This window comes from Neovison vison, chromosome 14 (genome assembly GCF_020171115.1).
Source record: "Neovison vison isolate M4711 chromosome 14, ASM_NN_V1, whole genome shotgun sequence".
Classification (NCBI taxonomy): domain Eukaryota; kingdom Metazoa; phylum Chordata; class Mammalia; order Carnivora; family Mustelidae; genus Neogale; species Neogale vison.
This window is the reverse complement of record NC_058104.1, coordinates 39,875,143-39,898,144: the sequence shown is the minus strand read 5'-3', so window position 1 is coordinate 39,898,144 and position 23,002 is coordinate 39,875,143. Positions and strand designations below refer to the sequence as shown.

At 51.9% G+C, this 23,002-nt stretch overlaps 1 protein-coding gene and 1 long non-coding RNA gene across 2 annotated transcripts; one reads left to right on the top strand and one right to left on the bottom strand.

Annotated features, from left to right (window-relative positions):
- Positions 1 to 19,174: 19,174 nt before the first annotated feature.
- On the bottom strand, positions 19,175 to 20,647 carry LOC122895558. The gene is made up of 2 exons (XR_006382235.1): positions 20,585 to 20,647; positions 19,175 to 20,210 (listed from the first exon to the last, which is right to left on the bottom strand). It is a non-coding gene; the product is annotated as an uncharacterized LOC122895558 (long non-coding RNA).
- A 1,131-nt stretch (positions 20,648 to 21,778) lies between these two features.
- Positions 21,779 to 22,306, top strand: LOC122895501 (cardiotrophin-2-like). The gene has a single exon (XM_044232925.1). It carries the CDS (start codon positions 21,779 to 21,781, stop codon positions 22,304 to 22,306), a length of 528 nt encoding a protein of 175 aa, XP_044088860.1.
- The last annotated feature ends 696 nt before the right edge of the window (positions 22,307 to 23,002 follow it).

Here is a 23,002-nt window from a genome sequence, read left to right as displayed (position 1 = left end):
CCGAACGACCTGCCGGGAATTGTAGTCCCGCGCCTTCTACTCGCTCGCGGAGCGGGAGAATTTCTGTCACTAGTGGGGCTCAAGGCAGGTGAGGGAGAAAGGCCCGCGGGAGACCCAAGGAATGTATGATGTCGCCCCGCGTGCGGCAAGGACTCCTAAGGGTCCCTGAGGGGAAGGCTCTTCACGGAGAACGGCCGTGAGCAGTGTTGTCGCGGCCCGGGAGGCGTGGTCTCGCCGACGGGGCCGTCACGCGGCCGCCCCCGGACAGCCCGGGCGCCTCACCCCAGGCTCATCCCGCAGGCCTCCGGGCACGCGTCCCGGTACCGACCCGCTCGCGAGGACTCCAGCGAAGAGGCTCCCGAGTCAGACACCATCCCCGCCCCCCTCGGAAGTCGCTGCGCCTCGGTGTTCTCGTCTGGGAAATGGGAAGAGTTCGGTGTGTTAGCGCGGTGCTCGCCAAAGGGCCGCGCTCAGGCCGACCCGGGGCGCGCGTGGGCCGCTCCTTTCTCGGGGCTCCTCGCTGCCCGGCTCTCCCGGGATCCAGGAGTCCGCCGTGCCCGGAGCGCTTGGCTCGTGGGAGAAGAAGGCTGCGGCCGCCGCCCGCACCGTGAGCCGCACCGTGAGCCGCACCGCGAGCCGCACCGCGAGCCGCACCGTGAGCCGCACCGCGAGCCGCACCCGCCGCCGCCCGCACCGTGAGCCGCACCCGCTGCCGCCCGCACCTCGCCGCCGCCCGCACCCCGCCGCCGCCCCTCCTCCGAGTCCTCCGGCGTCCACCACCGAGCGCGGCTCCCAGGGGGCGCCCATTCTCCACTTGCCTGAGGTCCTGCAACGGGCCAGAGGCCTCCGCCTTCGAGTGGCCGGTTGTGCCTGCCCGCAGCCTCGTCGCCGACCGGCCTTGGAGGCGTCCCTCTGGACCCTGAGCGGCCGAAGCGAACGGGACTGCTTCCCGCCGTCCTGCCGTTCTCACCGGCCTTCTTGATCTTCCTCCTCCGCTTGGAAAGCGACTCACGCCTGACCCCCGGCTCGCCTCGCCTGCGTTGGAGGACCCTGCGAAGACGTGGTGCGGGGTTCTTCTGCCCGGGAAGTTAACGCCGGCCCGTGGAGGGTGATCTTGAGTTCGGAGGCACTGGCCTGAGGCTGGACGGAGGCTCCCTCCATCTCCCACCTTGTCAGGAAGCCCTTGGCTCTCAGATGACTGTCCCCGCTGTGTCCTCGCTGCTTGAGCGTTGGCTTGCGTGATTGTTCAGGACTTTCTCCACCGCTTTCCCCACGGCCTGTTAGGGCCTTCCCCTTCCCGCATCGCACTTCTCTACTCGTCATCCTTCAGGTTTCTGTTTAAATGCCGCTGTCCCAATGAAGTCTTCCTGTAACTCCCAGATGAAACTCATTTACTGACTCACTACATTGTAAGCGTTATGAGGTGTCCACTTCTGTGTTAATTCGGTGCTGTCAACATCTCATCCGATCCTCAGAAGAATCCTAGGAGATAGAACCCTTTTATAGATGAGAAAACTGGGGACCCAGTTCCCAGAACCCAGAACTCCAGAACCCCGGCTGAGGACTACTGAACATCTACAAAGGGATCAAATTCAGCCAGATGTGTAAGCTTAGTTTGGAACAAAAACAATTGTTTGCAAAATTGTCCTGCAAAAATGGGTTTCCACTTTCACTTGAAATCCTGAAATCTAGCACTTTGGTATATGTGCTGCCGAAGCGAGCACTGAAATCTAGCACTTTGGAAGGATAGCTTAGGACCACTCACTGGTGGTGGTTTTTTTTTTTGACGGCCTGGACTATAGGACTACAGGCCAGTTTCAGAAATAGGTCAGATCCCTCAGTCCCTCGAGGAACCGCTAGAAAGGAATAAAGGGCACTTGCCTCCTTCAGAACTATTTGTAGCCTTGGAGTGAGCACACTGATTCAGCAGCTGGAGCAGCCCATTTATCCTGGCGTCCCTTCCTGTCCTGAAGGCTGCTCGCTGCTCTCCCTTCTCCATCTCTTCTGGATCTCTGTAGATGTTGGTAGCTTCTAGATCAGCCAGGATAGGCTAGGTTAAGTTGCTGCAACAAATAACACCAAGTTTTGGTGGCTTCTAGCAAAGGTCTGTTTCTTACTCTTGCTGCCTGTCTAGTGCAGGTGGTCTGCTCCTTCCAGTCCCTCGGGGAAGAGACTCCATCTCCATATGAGCTTCCGTTTGACAGTTCTGCTCCCATTGTATTGGCCAGTCGATAACCCGACCTAACCTCAAGGGAGTCAGAACAGCGATGTCCCCACAGGCCTGGAAGAACTGGAACACTTGCAAGCAACCCTAATGACAATACAGCTTCTTAAGAGCCCGAGGGGAAGTTCATTGCCCCCATATAGAAGATTTTCTGGGGAAGCATTCACTAGGAGATGGCTGCTGAGTGAGCTCTTCTGTTGTCCTGTGGTACGGCAACACCCACAGGAAGGAGAGCGAAGTCTGAAATACACCCAACTAGAGTGGACAGGTGAACAGAAAAATGCCCCTGTGCAAGGCAGATGCAGAGGCATCTGCGAGTCATCACTAAAAGCAAGGTGCCCCTCGGGGCATCTGGGTGGCTTGGTCAGTTAAGTGTCCAACTCCTGGTTTTGGCTCAGGTCCTGGGCTCAGGTCTGTGAGATGGAGCCCCGCGTCAGGCTCTGCACCCAGCCTGGAATCGCTGGAGATGCTGTCTTTCCTTCCCCCTCTACCCCTCCCCCCTGCTCTCCCCTGCTCTCTTCTTACATAAATAAAGAAATAAAATCTTAAAAAAAAAAAAAAAAAAAGGCAAGGCACCCCCAAAGCTGACTGGATCTGATCCATGAAGATTCCAGAAATGAAATTCTCACCGATGAGTGTGGCTTCGGGTGGCCTCTTCTCCCTCGCCCTCTGCCTCTCTCCATCTTGTGTTCTCCATCCCTCTGCGCGCTCTCTCTCTCAAATAATTGTTTTAAAAATCTTTAAAAAAAATAAAATAAAAACAAGGGCTCCTGGGTCCCTCTGTCGGTTGGGCTCTTTTGGCTCAGGTCGTGATCTCGGCTCCCTGATCAGCAGGGAGTCTGGTTCACTCTCTCTCCCTCTGCCCCTCCCCACAGCTCGTTTTCTCTCTCTCTCTCTCTCTCTATCATAAATAAATAAAATCTTAAAAAATAAAAATAAAAACAAACAAACAGAAAATATCAAGTATGGACAAGAATGTAAGAAACTGGAATCCTGAAGCACCTGGGTGGCTCAGTGGGTTTAAAGCCTTGTCTTTGGCTCAGGTCATGATCCCAGGGACCTGGGATCGAGCCCTGAATCCAGCCTTTCTGCTCACTGGGCAGTCTGCTTTCTCCTCTCTCTCTGCCGGCTTCTGCCTACTTGTGATCTCTGTCTGTCAAATAAATAAATAAAATATTTTTAAAAAAAGAAACTGGAGGCATCTGGGTGGCTTAGTGGGTTAAGCCGCTGCCTTCAGCTCAGGTCATGATCTCAGGGTCCTGGGATCAAGTCCCGCATCGGGCTCTCTGCTCAGCAGGGAGTCTGCTTCCTCCTCTCTCACTCCACCTACCTCTCTGCCTATTTGTGATCTCTCTCTGTCAAATAAATAAATAAAATCTTAAAAAAAAAGAAAAGAAAAAAAACTGGAATCCTTGTGCGTTGCTGGCAGCAGTGTTAGACACCACAGCTGATGTGGGGGACGGTCTGGCAGGTCCTCGAAAAAAAAAAAAAAGACACCCATGAATTTAATGTGTAATTAATGTGTAATTAATCAGTTAATCAAACACAGAATTACCATATGATCTGGCAATCCCATCTGGGGTATGTATCCAAAATCAGTGAAAGCAGAAACTGGAACAGATACTTGGCACACACTCGGTCATAGCAGAGTTATTAATTAATCACCAAACTAAAGGTCTGCCAGTGGGTGACCAGATAGATCAATGGGATATTTCCAACTTTAAAAAGGCATGAAATTCTGATACAAGCCACAACATGTGTGAACCTTGAAGACAGGGTACTAAATGAAACAAACAGACACCCTCTGTGTCTGGGGCATCTCGAGGAATCACATTCACAGTAATGACCCCCAGGGCCAGGGTCAGAGGGAATGGCGAGTTCATTGTTCAATGGGTACCGAATTTCAAATTGGGAAAATTAAAAAGTTCTGGAGATAGATGGTGCTCATGGTCCCCAAGAATGTGGATAAACTGAAGGCCACTGAAATGTACACTTAAAAATGATTAAAATGGGGGCGCCTGGATGGCTCAGTGATGAAAATGGTCAGTTTTATGTTATATATATTTGACCACAAGCTACAACGGCAACAAACCACTTCACTATAGTACGGGGGGAAGAAGAACAGAATTGCAACAATTTTCTGGGTTTGCTTTTTTTAAGATTTTATTTATTTTTAAAAGAGTTTTTTTTTTTTAAAGGGTTATTTATTTATTTGACAGAGAGAGAGAGAGATCGCACGTAGGCAGAGAGGCAGAGGCAGGCAGAGAGAGAGGAAGGGAAGCAGGCTCCCTGCTGAGCAGAGAGCCCGATGCGGGGCTTGATCCCAAGACCCTGGGATCATGACCTGAGCCGAAGGCAGAGGCTTTAACCCACTGAGCCACCCAGGAGCCCAAGATTTTATTTATTTATTTGAGATAGACAGAGAGAGGGAGAGAGCACGAAGGGGGGGGGTAGGCGGAGAGAGAGGGAGAAGCAGACAAGCAGGCTCCCCTGCCAGTAAGGAACCTGATGTGGGACTCGATCCCAGCACCCTGGGATTATGACCCAGTCAAAGGCAAAGGCTTAACCAACTGAACCCCGGAGCCCCAGGTTTTCTTGTTTAGAAAAGATACAGAAGATACGGATTTAAATGATGCAGTGAACTCAGAATATTACTTGGAAACTTTTTACATTTATATTCTAGTCATATGCACTTTCTTGTAAAAACAGGATAGATAGCTAATCAGGTCGTGATTCCAGGGTCCTGGGACAGAGCTCCGCATCGGGCTCCCTGCTCAGCGGGAAGCCTGCTTCTCCCTCTCCCACTTCCCTTGCTTGTGTTCCCCTCTCTCTCTCTGTCAAATAATTAAATAAAATCTTTAAATAAACAAACAACAGGCGCAACTGGGTGGCTCGGTTGGGCGACTGCCTTCGGCTCAGGTCATGATCTTGGAGTTTGGGGATCAAATCCCGCGTCAGGCTCCCTGCTCGCCGTGGCGCCTGCTTCTCCTTCTTCTACTCTCCCTGCTTGTGCTCCCTCTCTCTCTCTCTGCCAAATAAATAAATAAAATCATTTTAAAAAATAAAAATAAAAACAAGCAGCTAGTATGAGATGATTTTGAGCAACTTTTAAAACATTTTTGGTTTTGTTTTTATTTTAATTCCAGTTAGTTAGCACACAGTTAATTACACATGTACAATATAGTGACTCAACCATTCCATATATCACCCTGTGCTCATCGGGACAAGGGCACTACTGAATCCCCATCCCCTATTTCACCCATCCCCCCCTTCTGGGAATATCAGTGTGTCCTCAACTGTTAACAGTCTAGGGGTGCACATCGGGTTCTCTGCTCAAGCAGGGAGCCTGCTTCCTCCTCTCTCTCTCTGCCTGCCTCTCTGCTTACTTGTGATCTCTGTCAAATAAATAAATAAAATCTTTAAAAAAAAAAAGAATCTAGGGGCGCTTGGGTGGGTCAGTCAGTTAAGCGTTCGCCTTTGGCTCAGGTCATGATCCTGGAATTCTGGGATCGAGCCCGGCAAGGAGTCTGACATCCCTCTCCCTCTGCTCCTGCTCGGACTCGCTCTCTCGCTTGCTCTCTCTTGCTCACTCACTCTCTCAAATAAAGAAATAAAATCTTATATATATATATTTTTAAAAAGAGTCTTTTTCTTTAGGAGCGCCTGGGTGGCTCAGTCCGTTGAACGCCCCATCTTGGTTTCTGGGGTTTCGGCTCAGGTCACAATCTCCCGGGTCCGGAGACAGAGCCCCATGTCAGGAGCAGGGAATTGACTTGAAGTTGCCCCTGATGCCCCTCCCCGCACTCCACTCACATGCGGGCTCCAGCGCGCGCTCTCTCTCCCTCTCAAATAAATAAATAAATAAATAAATAAATAAATAAATAAATAAACTTCTTGTAAAAAGTATCTGTTTCTTGGGGTGCCTGGGTGGCTCAGTGGGTTAAAGCCTCTGCCTTCGGCTCAGATCATGATCTCAGGGTCCTGCTTCCTCCTCTCTCTCTGCCTGCCTCTCTGCCTACTTGGGATCTTTGTCTGTCAAATGAATAAATAAAATCTTTAAAAAAAGAGAGAGAGAGAGAATCTGTTTCTTTGTCTTTCTCTCTCATTCTTTTTTCTCCTTGGTTGTTTGCTTTGTTTCCTAAACTCCACGTGAGTCAAATCATATGGAACTTTCTCTCTGACTCATCTCGCTTAACGTTATACTCTCAGTCCCATCCATGTCATTGCAAATGGTTGAGCAACGTTATTAAGTGGAAAAAGTAAGGGGCAGAATAATGTGTATGATTTGCTACTGTTTGCTTTAAACAGGCAAAGTTCCAACACACGTATTTGATTACATATACATAATATGCTCTTGGAAGGATTCAGAAGAAACAAGTAGCTACAGTTGCTTCCAGGGAGCAACTGGGTGGCTGGGAAGCAGAGGTGGGAGGAAACGCTTGCACTCATCGGATGCACATTTTTCTTAAATATTTCACTTATTTATTTGACACACAGAGAAAGAGAGAGCGCACAAGCCGGGGGAGCAGCAGAGGGAGAAGCAGGCGCCCCACTGAGCAAGGAGTCTGATGTGGAGCTCTATCCCGGGGTCCTGGGATCATGACCTGAGCCAAAGGCAGACGCCCAACCAACTGAGCCACCCAGGAGCCCCAATCAGATGACTTTTCAACACCTTTGCATATTGAATCAAATGAGTTACCTGTCCCAGAATGACATTACCTTTGTAAAGAATCACACAGAGTTGTAAAGAATCAAATGGTGTTAAAAGTTTTCTGGGCGCACCTTGGTGGCTCAGTCATTAAGCATCTGCCTTCGGCTCAGGTCATGATCCCAGGGTTCTGGGATCGAGCCCCGCATTGGGCTCCCTGCTCTACGGGAAGCCTGCTTCCCCCTCTCCCACTCCCCCTGCTGGTAGTTCCTCTCTTGCTGTCTCTATCTCTGTCAAATAAATAAATAAAATCTTTTTTTAAAAAAAAGTTTTCTGGAAAATTCTGAGGTACATATCCGGTTGAGGACCACAATCACTAGATTGAATAAATGAGTATTAAACACTTCTTGTATGTCAAGGCAGCTATGATGTCTAATCCAGAATGTCTAGAGATGAGGGTTGGGGATTTATTCCCCCCAAGCTCTAGGATCTATAGAACAGACTGTGGCCTCCTGCACAATGCTGCATCCTTCTAAAGCTCTATCAGAGCCCAGAACCCCCATGTAATACCTTCCCACCAGCTGCTACTGGGCCACCCGCCTCCCTGCCCTTTCTGAAATGAGCCCAGCTTCCCCATCCCTGCAGGCTCAGGGCAAACTCTAAACCCCAGCTGGTCCTTCAAAGATACTAGAAACCCCTGGAGGCTTGGATTTGCTGCTGCCCAAAGCTCTCACTTCTACTAGAATGACCCGAATCCCACTTCCTTTGGTTAAACAGAGGTCAGGAATCAGCCATTTCCCACAGCCAGCTGCCTGCCAGGCCTAATTCTATCGTTCCTTCTTTCTTCTTTCCCCTCCTTCCTTCCTCTTTTTTTTTTCTTTTTGTATTTATGGTCATTGGTTTCTTTTGTCATTGTCTTTCCTAACAATTAAAATACAGTCGATATGCAACAGCTTTAGAAACTGTGTGTTCTTTCAACTGGCTGTGTACAATTGGCTTAATTCATTTTGTTTTTTAACACTTTATCGTGGAAAAGTCTGAGCACATGTAAAAGTAGGAGCAATATAACAACATATGTAACATGGTTACATATCCATGTAACCATTACTTACATATGACTAATCAAGTTTCCACCATACCCCTAGGCCTCCCCTCCTCCAACCCCTGCTATACTATTTTAAAGCAAATCCCAGACATCATAATGTTTCATTTACAGTATTCTTCAGGATTGGGGCACCGGGGTGGCTCAGTTGGTTAAGCGTCTGCCTTCTGTTCAGGTCATGATCTCAGAGTTCTGTGATGGAGCCCTGAGTCAGGCTCCCTGCTCAGTGGGGAATCTGCTTCTCCATCTCCCTCTGCCCCTACCCTGCCCCTCCAAGCTCTCCCTCTCTCTCTCTCAAATAAATAAATAAATAAATTTTTATAAGATTTTATTTATTTATTTGACACAGAGAGAGAGATCACAAGTAGGCAGAGAGGCCGGCAGAGGTGGGGGTGGGAGGGGGGGAGGAGGATCCCTGCCGAGCGGAGAGCCCAACACAGAGACCCAGGGACCCAGGACCCTGGGATCATGACCTGAGCCAAAGGCAGAGGCTTTGCCCCACTGAGCCACCCAGGCACCCCCAAATAAATAAAATCTTAAAAAAAGGTATTCTTCAGGATATACCTCTAAGGCATAAGGAGTTATTTTAATGTGACCACAGACATTCATCACATCTAAGTAAATAATGGTAATTCCTTAATATCACCTAATACATAGTCCATGTTCCAATTTCTTGGCTTATCTCCTAAATGTCTCTGTACAGTTGGTTTGTTGAAGTCAGGACCCAAAGCAAGCTCACACGTTGCACCTGGTTGTTGAAACAGGGAGCTTCTGGCGTTGCTCCAAGTGCTCCTTGCCTGCTGGTATTCTGCTCCCCTTGATGTGGGCTGCACCTCGTGACTTGCTGGTAGGATGGATGACTAGACTCGGCAGCAGTGATAGGACCGCACTTGGAAGAGAAGGCTGCGGGAGGCTGTGCCTGCATCGGAGCATCCCCCTCCGGCTCTTCTCTGCTTCTCTGATAGAGCGAGATGTCGTGTTGTGAGCTGCCCCATGGACAGGTCCACGTGGCAGGACCTGAGAGCAGCCTCCCACCAAAAGCCAGGAGAGGACTGAGGCCCTCAGCCTACCAAACCTTGAGGAACCAAACCCTGCCGACATCACGAGGGCGAACTTGGAAGTGGCGGCCTGTGCCCCCGAGATGACCGCAGCCCTGACATTGTCGGCAGGCGTGAGAGAGCCTCTCAGCCTGGATCCCTGACCCACCAAAAATGGAAATCACGAATGTCATTTTAACCCACAAGGTTCTGGGGTAACGTGTTACACAGCGGTAGATACTGATCCCGTGGTTATGTCCCCCGAATCCTATGTGCAACAGTTGGCCTATGTCTCGTGGCCTTTTTCTTGCCAGGCCCAGTCCTATTTGGAAGATAGAGTCGTGTGTATTAATCAGCGTCCCTCAAAGTGGGGCGGAGAATCCCCAGGGAGATAGGGTGGTGTCTCCCGTACAAAGATGCAGACGCCCGGCTCCTTGGAACTTTCTGAATCTTGGAGTAGGGACCAGGGATCTGGACCGTTAAGAGCATCCCAGGGGATCCTTACATCCGAGGGAGGCTGGAAGCCCGACAGAGTTGGTCAAAAGGCTTGGCTTTCACACCCTCTGTGGAGCGCTGTGTGACCTCACCTCTCTGAACCTCTGTCTCCTCATCTGCAGGATATAACGATTCTCACAGCATTTACTTGGTAGGAGGCTGTGCCTAACTGTCCCCTCTCCTCCTTTCTGAATTCATGGACTCGCGCTCTTACGGGAGAAAGAAAGGGATTAGGTTACAGGTAGAGTGGGGGGAATTGGTCCCAGAGGTGTTCTCACACATGGCCTCACACACGCCAGTGTTACTGGCGAGCACAGATACGTTCAAGTCCTTGCATGGGAGAGACAGCCTGGTTTTTCAGTTTGCCAAGCCAAGGTTTCTTCTTTTAAGGCAACTTAAACTATTTATGGGAAAATCAGCCCAATTGCATATGAACTGTTGAAGATTTAAGAAATTCTGGGGAGTCTGAAATGTTAAACATCCTTTTTTAAAGATTTTATTTATTTATTTGATGGAGAGAGACACTGCAAGAAAGGGAACACAAGCAGGGGGAGCAGCAGAGGGAGAGGGAGAAGCAGGCTTCCCGCTGAGCTGCGAGCCCAATGTGGGGGGCTCCATCCCAGGCTCCTGGGATCATGACCTGAGCCGAAGGCAGGTGCTTAATGACTGAGCCCCCCAGGCGCCCCCTCATTTTTTGAACTCTTTCTGCAAATTGCTACTGAATCTATGACATTCTATTACTCTCCGTTTTTATGCCACACATGTCACACGGTCCTTGTTTTAGTATTCTATTGTCCCCTAAATTCAGTCACCTCAAAACAACAATCTTTTTTTTAAAAGATTTTATTTATTTATTTATTTGACACAGAGAGACACAGCGAGTGAGGAAACACAAACAGGGGGAGCAGGAGAGGGAGAAGCAGGCTTCCGGCTAAGCAGGGATCCCCACATGGGGCTCGATCCCAGGAGTTGGGGTCGTGATCTGAGCTGAAGACAGACGCTTAACTGACTGAGCCACCCAGGTGCCAATATGTATATATGTATATATATTTTTAAAATTTTTAATTTATTTTTTAATAAACATATAATGTATTTTTATCCCCAGGGGTACAGGTCTGTGAATCGCCAGGTTTACACACTTCACAGCACTCACCATAGCACATACCCTCCCCAATGTCCATAACCCCACCCCCCTCCCCCCAGCAACCCTCAGTTTGTTGGGTGAGATTAAGAGTCACTTATGGTTTGTCTCCCTCCCGATCCCATCTTGTTTCATTGATTCTTCTCCTACCCCCTTCACCCCCAATATGTATATATTTAATGATCACCACCATAAGTTTAGTTAACATTCATCTCCTCATGTAATCACACAAAAATGTTTTTACCTTTGATGAGAACATTTAGGATTTCTTCTCTCAGCAAGCTTCCACTAGATCACCCAGCAGCATCAACTACGGTCATCACGTTTTACATTATATCCTCGCTACTTACTTCCCATATAACCAAAGTTGAGACCTTTTGACCATCTTCCCGCAATTCCTGCACCACCATCGCCAACTCCTACCTGGCAACACAAATCTGATCACCTTCTCTATGCGTTCGTTTTTTTGAGATTTCAAAAATCAGTGAGATCATACAGTGTTTGTCTTTCTCGGTCTGACGTAATTCACTTAGCATAATGCTGTTAAAGTCCACCTGTGTTGTTGCAAATATCAGGATTTCCTTTTTTTTTTTATGGTTGAATAGCATCCCGTGTACGTCCATACCGCATCATCTTGAGCTCCAACCGAGGACGCCTGGGTTGTTGCCTTGTCTTTGCTATGGTAATTAACACTCAAGTCCTAGCTTTTAAAATAGTCTTCTATGTTTTTGCTTAGTAATTTCAGAGATTTATTTCATATGTAAATCTTTAATCTATCATTTACTTATTCCTAACAGTATTAGAAAGGGATCTGCCTTAGGTTAGGTTTCCCCAGAAACAGCCTAAGATGGGCTCCATCGACTGGGACACATTCTCAGAAGAAGAAGGAGATCATCAGGGAGGGCAGGGAGGGAACGGGAGCAAGAACGTGGTCTCAGCTGTTGACCAGCTTTGGTTTGACCCTAGAGGAAGCTCCAGAGCCCAAATTGTATTACCAGGTGAGTTCACCTGGAGGTAAGCCCTTCCTTACATCTGTGCCAATCTGCCATTGGCCAAGGTCAGCCAGGAGGAGGGGTGCTGGGCACTTCTCCAGAGACGGGGGCAGCTGGGCGATGGGTCTACTGTCGTAAAAGGATCTGGTGGGGCCCCAACCGCATGCACTGGAGTTCGCCTCTGCACTGCTCAGATCTACTCGTTTCCCCCTGAAGTTCTCTCTGTCCAGGTGCAGCTACTCCAGGATTCTGATGGGTCACAATTTCTAGGTAAACTTGGAAGAGAATTAGTTCTAGAGCCTTCCCTGATAGTCATCAACTCCTTCCTTTACCACTCACTCATTCCAGCCATCCCTTCCCTTCTCCCCCTGGCTTCAGCCAGTATTTCTGCGGGTCTCCGTAGCCTACCTGGCGAGCTGACCCTGGCCCTCATCTTGAAAGGCTGACTCCCTAGTTACCACGCCCTATGAAGCCATGGCACAAGTGAAACTCAGCATGGCTCTCTGGAGCTGTCCCGGGGATGACCTGAGTGCTAAACGTCTTCCTGCCGCAGCAGTCCTACCTCCCCAATGTCTAGTAACCCTGCCAATACAGGTTTCTTTCCTTTGCCTGCTGATCTGTCAGCACAAGGAGACCAAAGTGACCAGGAGGCAGGTATAGCTCAAAATGCACTGGGATTCTTGCATGGTCTCTGGCAGAAATGTCCGTCCCCACTCTGGGAGTTAAGATCTCTAGACGCACAGGTCCTAAAGTTAGCGGGCTGGCAGCACAAATTCCCCAAAGAGGTTACTGGGAGCGATGGGAAGCAGGACCACTCCTGCTTCGAATCCTGGGTTTCCAGACTCATATACCTATGTTCTGTGGTACAGACTGTAAAACAGCCATGGCTTACGGGATATATTGCATTCTAATGGGTAGCGCTGGGTCCTCTTCATGCTGCCATTTAAGCTGCACCTTCCAGAAGCTGTTCCATTACACTGGGAGGCCAGCAGCTTCTGGAGGGACAGCAAATGCAGTGTGTCCTCCACTACAGTTCCGTTGCGAATGGTCCCTCCGTCAGAAGGAGAAAAAGGCAGCTGTGGGTCACCAGTCGTGCACCAGCACTCACAGCAGCCAGAAGCTAGGCGCCCTGCTAGTAAAAGGGATCTGAGCGGGACACGGGCAGCATGCATTACGGGACCTTGTTCCAACTTTTCCATATCATTTTCCAGCTGTCCTAATGCCTTTTGTTTCATTTTAAAGATTTACTTATTTATTTGCAAGGGGGAGAGAGCGCATGAGCTGAGGGGACAGAGGAGAGGGAATCTCAAGCGGACGCCTCGCTGAGCGCAGCGGCCGACGCTAGGCTCGATCTCACAACGCTGAGATCAGGACCTGGGCCAAAACCCAGAGTCAGATGCTAAAACGAGGGCACCACCCCGGCGCCCTGCCTTTGATTTTAATAGTTTATCCTTAGTCTCCTTCATTCTAAATGACCCTTTTATCATATCCTAAATTGTTATGTATCCATGGGTCTGGACTTTCTGTTCTGTTCCATTACGCTGCTTGTCCAGTTCTGTGTCTCCTTCACACAGTGTTTAATGTAGTAGAGCTTGGGAGACATTTTTCTTATTCCATGGAGTCTGCTCACCTGATTAGACTTCTCTGGGAAGTCTGGTCACGGAGTGAGAGTTCAGTGGGCACCTGCTGAGCAGAGGGACAGACTTGCTGCTCCAAATCCACTTTCTCCCTGTTTTTAATCCAACACCCTAACCCCCCATCAGACTCTGCTCCTAGGACAGGGCTTGCTACGCCTCTCCCTCGGGCCCTCCTCCTCCAGCCTAGGGCCACTCAGGAAGCAGGGGCAGCGCTCCGCTGGATTCCAGAGGTGGCCAAGGGCCGAGCTGGGACGGGCTTAGGATGTCCAGGCAGATGACCAGTGGATCTGCCTGTCTCACTTGGTCGTTGTGGGGTCCAACCAGCGTGGGGACAGAAGGTGGTGCAGAAAACAGGACAACAAGGGAGCCTCATCTGGGGACGGCAGGGAACAGCCCGGACACTGGAGCCGGTCCTGCGTTCGAGGCCTCCAGAAGTCATTCTCTGCGTGATCCTCGGAAGCCACCGAACTCTCTAAACCTCATTAGTAACCACACCTATTTCCCAGAGTTGTTACAAGGGAAAAAGGACATCTACGTATAAAGTGACTGGTAGCATAAAAGAGGCTAAAAAGAAAGTGATTTTTTTCTTATCTTCTCATCTCATTCCTTCCTACAATCTCATCTGCAAAATGGGGGCCGACCGCCTGTCACATAACCCCGAAGGGAATCCAGGGCCCCAGGAGCTGGAAAGCGTCAAGTCCCAGAAACGAGAGGTGACGGTCCCATAAAGAGCTCTGACCCTAGGGCCGGGTTTGAATCTTACCGCTGCTCCCTGCGGGCTGTGTGACCCCGAAGTGATCAGGTGACCTCGCTGGGCCTCAGTCTCCTCACCTGTGAGATGGGAAGACAGCACTATCCAGCCCAAGGAGTTCTGTAAAGGAAGCGTGAGATACTGGAGCCCTCAGGAAGCTGGAGGTGGTGTGGCTGGGCTGCTCCCCAGAAGGGAGGTACCCCGGCCCCCCTCGCCAGCACCTGGGGCTCTGGAACAGTGAATGGAGCAGGCTGCACCCCTCAGCCCGATGATGCCTGCGCTGGGGGCCTCTCTTCCAAACGCCCTCACCCCCTCTTCAGCCAGCCGCCCCATTAGGATGAGGCGCTGATCTGCTCAGCCAACCAGCCTCCCTGGCTTGGCTTGGCTTTGCAGAGCCTCAGGCTGGACCCATGATGCTCCCGCCTGCCTTCGGCTGATACTCACTGAGGTGTCCCCTTGAACCTGGCCCGGTGCTGGGGCCGCAGAGATGAGAAGTCCCTGCCACCTGTTGCACTGGGCAGACCGCCTGGGGGACCGAGAATGACAATGTAGGGCGATCAGTAAATGCAAAGGGGGACTTAGGGACATGGGAGAGCCCCAAGGGGGCTGAGGAGACCAGGAAAGCTTTCCAGAGGAGGGAAAAGCCCGAGTTGAAGGTTAACATAAAAGAAGGTGTGTCTGGTGAGGGGGAGCAGGAGGGCTTTCTGTGCGGGGAGAATTTCCTGAAGCAGGCCCGTAAGTAGGTTGCACGGCTAAGGAAGAGCAAGAAGTGAGCTGCAAGGCTGTGCATGGCCTGGGGGATCGCAGGCCTCAAAGGGCAGGCTTCAACGTTAGGACAGTGTCCTGAGGGCACTGGGGAGTCAAGGAAGACATGGATGGTGGGAGAGGGCAGGATGCCACTTGCCTTTCCCCAGCCTGTCACCGCTCACCAGCCACCAACTTCTCCGTTCTCTCTGCCATCCCTGTCTGCTCCTGAGACCTGTCACCCAGGCTCCCACCTCAGGGCCTTTGCACTTGCTGTTGTCTTTGCCTGGAGAGGGAAGGGTGAAGATTTGTAGTGGGGGGAGGCATGGGGTTGGGCTTAATATGGAGGTCAGCGGGAGGCTCTGATTTGGAGTTCACATGTGTTTGTTCTGAATGGGCCTCATTATGTGACCTGCTAGGTGACACTGGGGTTATGCTTGAAAGGGAGGGACAGGGGAGATCTCTCAGGAGCGTATGTATGGCCGTGGGGGTGGGCCTCCAAGTGTGGGGTCACGTGGCACCAGAGCTTTTGCCATTGGTTGGAGGCTTTCTATGCCACTGGGGTGACCCTGGGGGGACCCAGGAGGGCCCTCATGGCAGGGATCAAGGTATTTGGTGGGTGGGGTCAGCAAGAACTGACGTGGTGGGAAGTATTACCCAGTTTCCAGATGAGGAAACGGGCTCAGAGAGGCTGCGGGGTTCACTCCAGCTAGTGATGGACAAAGGCAGGACTCACACCCAAGTCCGCGGGCTCCTGAGTTTGGGGGGTCCCCAAGCATCAGTCTGTGAGACACACAGAGATGGACACAGATGGGCTGCGAGGTGGGGATGGTTAGGGTGACCAAACTGATGACCTTTGCCAAGACAGATGCCTTGGGGTACAGCTGGGCCTGGGCTGGGGGCCAGTTCCTCCAGCCGTGAAGGGCACCTGGGGTCAAGAGAGAGAGACAGGCAGCCCCCAAGAGTCGGAGGAGGTGGTGGGACTGCGGGAGGGTGAACCTGCCTCCTGGGGTGAGGCCCAGCCCCATGTCCACCGTCCACCTGTGAACAGCACCAGATCGAGTATCTGCCTCCCGCTCCCCTCCGCCCCTCCTGCCCTCCTCCTCCGCCCTCTCCCCGCCCCCCTCACTACCTGGCCTGGCCTACGCCTCAGTGCACCCACTCAAAGGGCCTAGTCTAATCCCCTGACATCACCACTACTCCTCACGGGCCCTTTCTGGCAGCCCTGGGAGCCCCTGGCCTCGGAGATCCAATTTAGGATTTCCCCCTCCAGAGCTCATTTTTCCTTCAAATTCCTCCCTCCTTCAGCTCACAGTTTGGATCAGAGACACCCCCAGATCCAGTCCCAAGCTGGGGAGCAGGAGTCTACGATCTGTTCAGCCTTCCTGTGTGACTTTAGCTAAGCAGTGTCCTTCTCTGGGCCTCAGGCGCCTTATTCTATCTCCTTACCACCCCTCCCCCGACCCGGGCTAATCACATCAACCTATTTGGGCTTCTTCTCAGCACTTTGTTGCTTTGGGGAAATTTTTTTTTCTTTTTTAAACATTTTACTTATTTATATGACACACGAAGGCAGACAGCTGGGGGGCGGGGGGAAGCAGGCTCCCTGCTGAGAAGAGAGCCCGATGCGGGGCTCTATCCCAGGACCCTGGGATCATGACCTGAGCCGAAGGCAGCGGCTTAACCCACGGAGCCACCCAGGCGCCCCGAAATTTTGTTTTTATCAGTTCACCTACTTGTTGTTGGTGTCCCCCCTCTGGACTGGGCACCCTTACGAGGCAAGGACCCGGCCCGTCTTATTACTCACCCTGATGCCAGTCCACAGTAGAGGTCCCATCGAAATCGGCTAATTGAATGTAGACATGGGTGAATGAATGAACAGGTGTATCTCCTGCTTTTGCAGGAAGGCTGTGGGCCTTCTCTCTTCACACCAGGGAGGAAGGTAGAGCAGTCTTCCATCCCCACGACTGGATAGAAGCAGTATGGGGGTTGGGGGGCAGCTCTGCCTGAGCACTTTGACTCAGTGTGGGCAGGGGCTGAGAACCAAACAATGCTCCCTTATGGAGAGACTGGGGACCTTGTGAAGGAGGACCAGAACCCAGCCTCCCCGCTGAGTGGCAAGGCTTGCCCAGCTGGAAAGGGCCTTAGGTCTGAGTCCGTGTGTCTGTATGTGCTATGTCTGGGCAGAGGGCCACTATTGGCCCAGATCTCAGGAGTCCTGACCTCCAGCTGCACGTGTGTCTGTGTGCACACACGGGACAGTGGTGTGTGTACACCCACGTATGGCCCTGTCTGCTCTGCGCATGTGCCTCTGCGAGGGCCTCTGGGTGTGGCTCTGTGAGCACATGTGTGCCCGTATCTGCGTGCACACGTGTTTGCACCCTCCGTCTTTAGGGCCTGTGGGCCTGGCAGTGTGTGGTCCCATACACAGGTGGCCAGGCCCACTGGAGAGGGAGCTCTGTGAGGACAGGGATTTTTATATCTTTATTTATTTATTTGAGAGAGGGAGAGAGAGAGAGCATGCAACACAAGCAGGGGGAGCAGCAGAGGGAGAGGGAGAAGCAGACTCCCCGCTCCCGCTCAGCAGGGAGTCTGAGGCAGGATTCGATCCCAGGACCGGGATCATGACCTGAGGCCAAGGCAGCCACTTAACCAGCTGAGCCCCCCAGGCTTCCTGAGCCAGGGGTGGGATTTTTCTCTGACTTGTTCTCTGTTCTATCCCAGCACCTGGAATAGGGACCAGCACACAGTGGGTGTCAGACTACTTAAATGAATGAATGTGAGTGCGTTCACGTATCTGGTGTGCGCCCATGTGCCAGCGTGTGTGTGTAGATGTGCACACGTTCCTGTGTCTAAGGTACCTTGGTGTGAGTGATGTTGCTCACGAGCCACCACTCCCATCCCTTTTCCAAACTCCTCGGAGGTCAGGGCCCAATGCCTGGGTCCCAGTGGGGGCGGAGCAGGAGGCCGCCTTCTCCTGAGTAACTGGATCCCAGACGTGCGGAGCAGCAGGGAGCAGGGCGGCCCCTTTGTCCCCCGATAATCCCCTCCCGCCTTTGACGCCTCCCTCCCAACCAGGTCTTAAGGTCGAGTTTGGGGACTGTAGAAGACTAGGGTGTCACCTCTGTGTCCCCCTCCCAGCCTGTCCTTTGCTTCTGGGGCTTCTGCACCTGTGCCGCCCTCCCCAACACACCCCCCCACCCCGCTCTCGGGTGTGACTCCTTCCCTCCCTCTTGGGCGGCCTCAGCGCTCAGCCCAGGTATAAAGCTGTCTGAGGGGCGGGAAGACAGGTGCCCCAGAAGCATCCAGAGACTGGAGGAGGAAGCAGCCAAGGAGAGAGCATGAGCTATCTGCTAGGTGAGTTGGGGGAGGGGGTGTGTGGAGTTCCAGGGCCTAGAGACCAGGAGGGGAAGAGGTACCCTCCAGGGTCTCTAGCCCTTAGGACACATGTGCCTGACTGCTTCTCTGCATGCTACGAACCTCCAAATCCTTACACACAGAAGGTTTTGTTCATCACTCACTCACTCATTCATTCAAGAATTATTGAGGTGCACGGTAGTTTTCTAAGCACTTGCGGATACAGCAGTGAACAAACAGACAAAAAGCAATGGTCTCCTGGAGACTTCGTTCTGCAGACAGACGGTACACATCATCATCATAAGTAAGTAAACGCTGGGGCGTCTGGTTGGCTCAGCTGGTTAAACGCCTTCGGCTCCTCAGGTCATGATCTCAGGGTCCTGAGATCAAGACCCACATCAGGCTTCCTGCTCAGCAGGGAGCCTGCTTCTCCCTCTGCCCCTCCTCGCCACTCTCTCTCCCTCAATCAAATAAATAAATTCTTTTTTAAAAAACAAGTAAATTACAAGGCAGTATGATAGAAGGTGAGTGCAAGAAGTCCATTTTTTGAACGAACGCATGAACAAATGGGCCTTTGCTTTCAGCCTTCCCTTAAGTTCTAAACTTAGGGAACTCAGGAAAGTAGAAAGGGGAACAAAGGAGACCATCACAATTTGCTTCTCATCTCCATTGCTTCCTGCTCGTGACCCTAGGTAACCCCCCTCTGAGCCTCACATTGGGAAGAGAACTGGGCCTGAGCTGTAAGGGGACACTTCGCAGCATTTATTCAAATTTAAAATGAGCACACCCTTGGGGCACCTGGGTGGCTCAGTGGGTTAAAACCTCTGCCTCCGGCTCAGGTCATGATCTCAGGGTGCTGGGATCGAGTCCTGCATCGCATTGCATGGGGCTCTCTACTTGGCAGAGAACGTGCTCCCCGCCCCGCCTGTCTCTCTGCCTATTTGATCTCTATCAAATAAATAAAATCTTTATAAATAAAATAAAATGAGTACACCCTCAAAGGTGCCTAAAGAGTTTGGGATAAGGATGTTCATGGCAGCGTTCCGTCATTCAACAAATATTTATTAAGCTCCGTGCTAGGTGCTGGGGAACCGGCAGCAAATGAATGAGGGCAGGTTCTCTCTTTCCTGGAGCCAACATTCTAGGGGGAGAGACAGTAACAAGCAAGCAGACAAATAATGAAATGAATTAAATCGCAAAAGTCTCTGAAGACTATAGACCGGGGAGGGAGAGGGGCTTTTGATACGAGGTGAGGAGAGCTTATCTGAGTTGAGGCCTGAAGAACAAGAAGGATCCAGTGGCGGGAAAGGTTTGGGGTGGTCCTGGCAGGGCCCAGGAAGGGCAAAGGCCTGGGGTGGGGAGTGGAATGGGAAGCCAGTACAGAGGGGCGCGGCTTTGCAGGCCACCGAAGGGCTTTGGTTGCACTGTGTGAAGAATTCAGGCACAGGAGGGATCTCGTTGCACTGGGGGTTGTGGGGGGGAGGCCAGCAAGGGACAGGTGGGAGGAAGCTACTGGGTGAGAAGGGCTGGTGGCCGGGGCCCAAGGGGCGGCCATGCGCGGAGGGGGAAGCCGGTAGATGCTCAGTGCCTCTTGTCAACTTTTAAGGCTTTCTATTGAGAAGAACAAACAGAAAAGTACCCAACTCAGGAAGCGTACAGCTCAATGAATTTTCACAAAATGATCGTCTCCTTGTCATGAGCCCTCAGACCAAGAAACACAGAGCTGGACTGGCTCCCTTTTAAGGACAGAGCCGATAGGGTTTACCGTGGTGTGAATGTGGACAGCAAGAGAGAATGAGGCATCCAAGAGGATCCCAGATTTTGACCTGAGCAGAGGGAAGTGTGGAAGCGCCCTTGCCTGAGATGAGGAAGGCTGGAGGCTGGAGGGAGGGCAGAAGAGGAACCCAGAGTCCAGTGCTGGAGACTTTGAGTTGAGACACTTACTGGTGTCCGATAATGTCAAGCAGGAAGTTGAATACATCGGGTCTGGGGTCCCGTGGAACATTCTGGGCTGGAAATAATCTCCTTACAGGGTGATGCAGCCCCGACTTGGATACACACAATTGTTGCAGGCCACAAGGGCTGGGCCCGTGGGAAGAGTTGTGACAGAGAATGAATGAACCAGCAGGCAGGCTCGGGGATTGGATGCTGACCTCTGATTTCCTCCGCCAGCCCCGTTCTGCCTGCTGACGCTGCTGCTGCCACCCCTCAGTCCGGGGGCCCCCATCTCCCCAGCTGAGCCCATCAGTCAGGCCTACAGCCTGGCCCTCTACATGCAGAAGAATACCTCAGCGCTGCTGCACACTTATGTGAGTGACACGGGGCACAAGCAGGGGACAAGGACAGAGGGACACTGCCCTCCTGGCCCAGCCCCGGGTAGCGGAAGCAGAGCAAGGTCGGGAGACGTTTCCTCCACGAGTCTGAGGGTTCAGGGGCTCCGTGCACTAGAGACTCACTTCAACACTGTCCCTGATGGCGGGTGACCTTGGGCTAGTCGTTCCTTCTCTCTCTCCGTCTCAGCTCCCTCACCTGCAAAATGGAATTGGGATCCTGCTTTTGCTCACCTTTCAGGACCATTACGAGACTCAAAGGCGGCACGGACAGAAAGACCTCGTGCTGGGAGCTTATCTGGGCCCGACGCTGCACTAGGCACGCATCCCCCTTCCCTCACAGATGCCTCAGACAGTTCGGAGACGGAGTTATAACCAGATACGGAAACTGAGGCTCAGAGAGGGTGAAAACTTTGCTCAAGGTCACACAGCGAAATCACTGGCAGCACCAGGATCTTAACCCTGGTCTGTGGCATTGAAGCCGATCCTCCCCCGCCCCACCCCGTCTAGCAGCTCAGACGAGCAGCCTGCCGGCTGACTCTGACCCACAGGTGTTTCTGTTGGGGCCGTGATTACCTGTTCAAGTTTGGAACACGACTGCCTGTCTCCAGCAAGTGCAGGGACACTCCTGGCCCCTACCCCATCTTAGTTCTGCCTTCTTCCCCAAGTTAGACGGTCTGCCTAGCCCCTAGAGGCCCCAGGGCTTGTGACTCTCCATTGTACTATATTCCAGGCCCATGCGAAGTTACTAAATGTAGTTTCTAGTGCTGTAACTGCCGCCATTCCCTGGTTAGCTCTGGGTACCCTGAATCTCGGTTTCTTCACCTGTGAGATAGGAACGGAGGACTAGATGGTCTATCAATTTGGGGATTTATCAGTGGGGATTCTATAGGTCCAGGTTTGTGGAGGCCAGAACTTTAATGGAGAAGGCACTCAACTAAATTTAATAATGTTAACAATTATTTATTAATGATTATAATAAAATTAATAAGCATAAATAACTAAATGCCACAAATAAAAAAGAACCATAGAGACTCTAATTACACTGCCAATTCTTTAGACTGAAAATAGTGTAATAAATGATACAATCATAGTGTTATGATATTCATATATTATAAACAGCGGCTTGCCGTGCCCTTACTGTATGCCAGGAGCCGTGCTAAGTGCTCGCTGCATAGCCCTTCTTGTGTTTGCACAAGATGCAGGGAATTACTGAAGCTGTGACTCGAAGTGGTACGACTCGTACAGGAAACTGGGCCATTTCAGAGCCCAGGCTCTGTGCTAGGAGATGTCCCCCAGCTCCCCCCGGGAAGACGTCACATGTCAAGCCAGGGGGAGCCCCAGGGGCCCACTTCAGTCCCTGCACTCCTGTCTCTGTCTCTCATTCAGCTCCAGCACCAGGGCAGCCCCTTCAGTGACCCTGGCTTCTCAGCCCCCGAGCTTCAGCTCAGCAGCCTGCCTCCTGCTGCCGTCTCCTTCAAGACCTGGCATGCCCTGGATGACGGGGAGCGGCTGAGCCATGCCCAGGGGGCCTTCCTGGCCTTGACCCAGCACCTCCAGCTCGTGGGGGACGACCAGCGAGATCTTAACCCTGGCAGTCCCATCCTGCTGTCTCAGCTAGGGGCTGCAAGACTCAGGGCCCAAGGCCTGCTGGGCAACATGGCTGCCATCATGACCGCCCTGGGCCTGCCCATCCCCCCTGAAGAGGACACTCTCGGGGTTGTCCCCTTCGGGGCCTCAGCCTTTGAGAGGAAATGTCGAGGCTATGTAGTGACCCGGGAATATGGCCACTGGACAGACCGAGCTGTGAGGGACTTGGCTCTGCTCAAGGCCAAGTACCCTGGATAGAGAAGGCGGGACGTCCTGTCAGGCTGAGACGCGTCTTTCCCAGTGGACTCTTCTCTGCCTTGCTTCTTGGCAAGAAAGGAGACGCAGCGTGTCTGGCAGACAGGGTGTGTATATTTGGGGATATTACCTAGGAAGTAAGCCTCAAGTCCCTTTTGCCTGGGCCCTTCCTGCCTAGGTCCTATGGCCTCCCTTCCGGATCTGGGGGGGACTCTATGCATATCATTTTGTGGGTTCTCAATCCAGGGGTCCTGGTTGCCCACATCCTGGGTGGAAAGAAGCGTCTTTTTGAAGAGGCTTCACCTTGCACTCTGCAGGGAGACGACAGTGGGTCTCCTTCCTGGGCTCTGCTTCAGACCGTCCTGCTCCTGGAAGTTTGCAGAGGTCTTCTTGTCTCTACCTCACTTCCTGTGGGAAGCTGTGTGCTTTGTGAGCAGAGAGGCCTCCCTTCTTTGGAGTTCATTGCCTCCCCTAGTCTACCTCCCTGCCTAGGCCCTCCGTTCCAACTTTTCATTTTGAGAGACTTCACTTCTTGATCAATGGAAGTCCAGCTGAAAAGTAAGGACTCCTCTAGATGTTTACTGCTCAGGACACATCCACTTCCTGTTCTAGACTGACTGATGTGATCCTTGGCCTGGGGGCATTTGTGAAACTCCTATTTATATCGCGTGGCTTTGGGGTCTGTCCGGGAGACCAGGC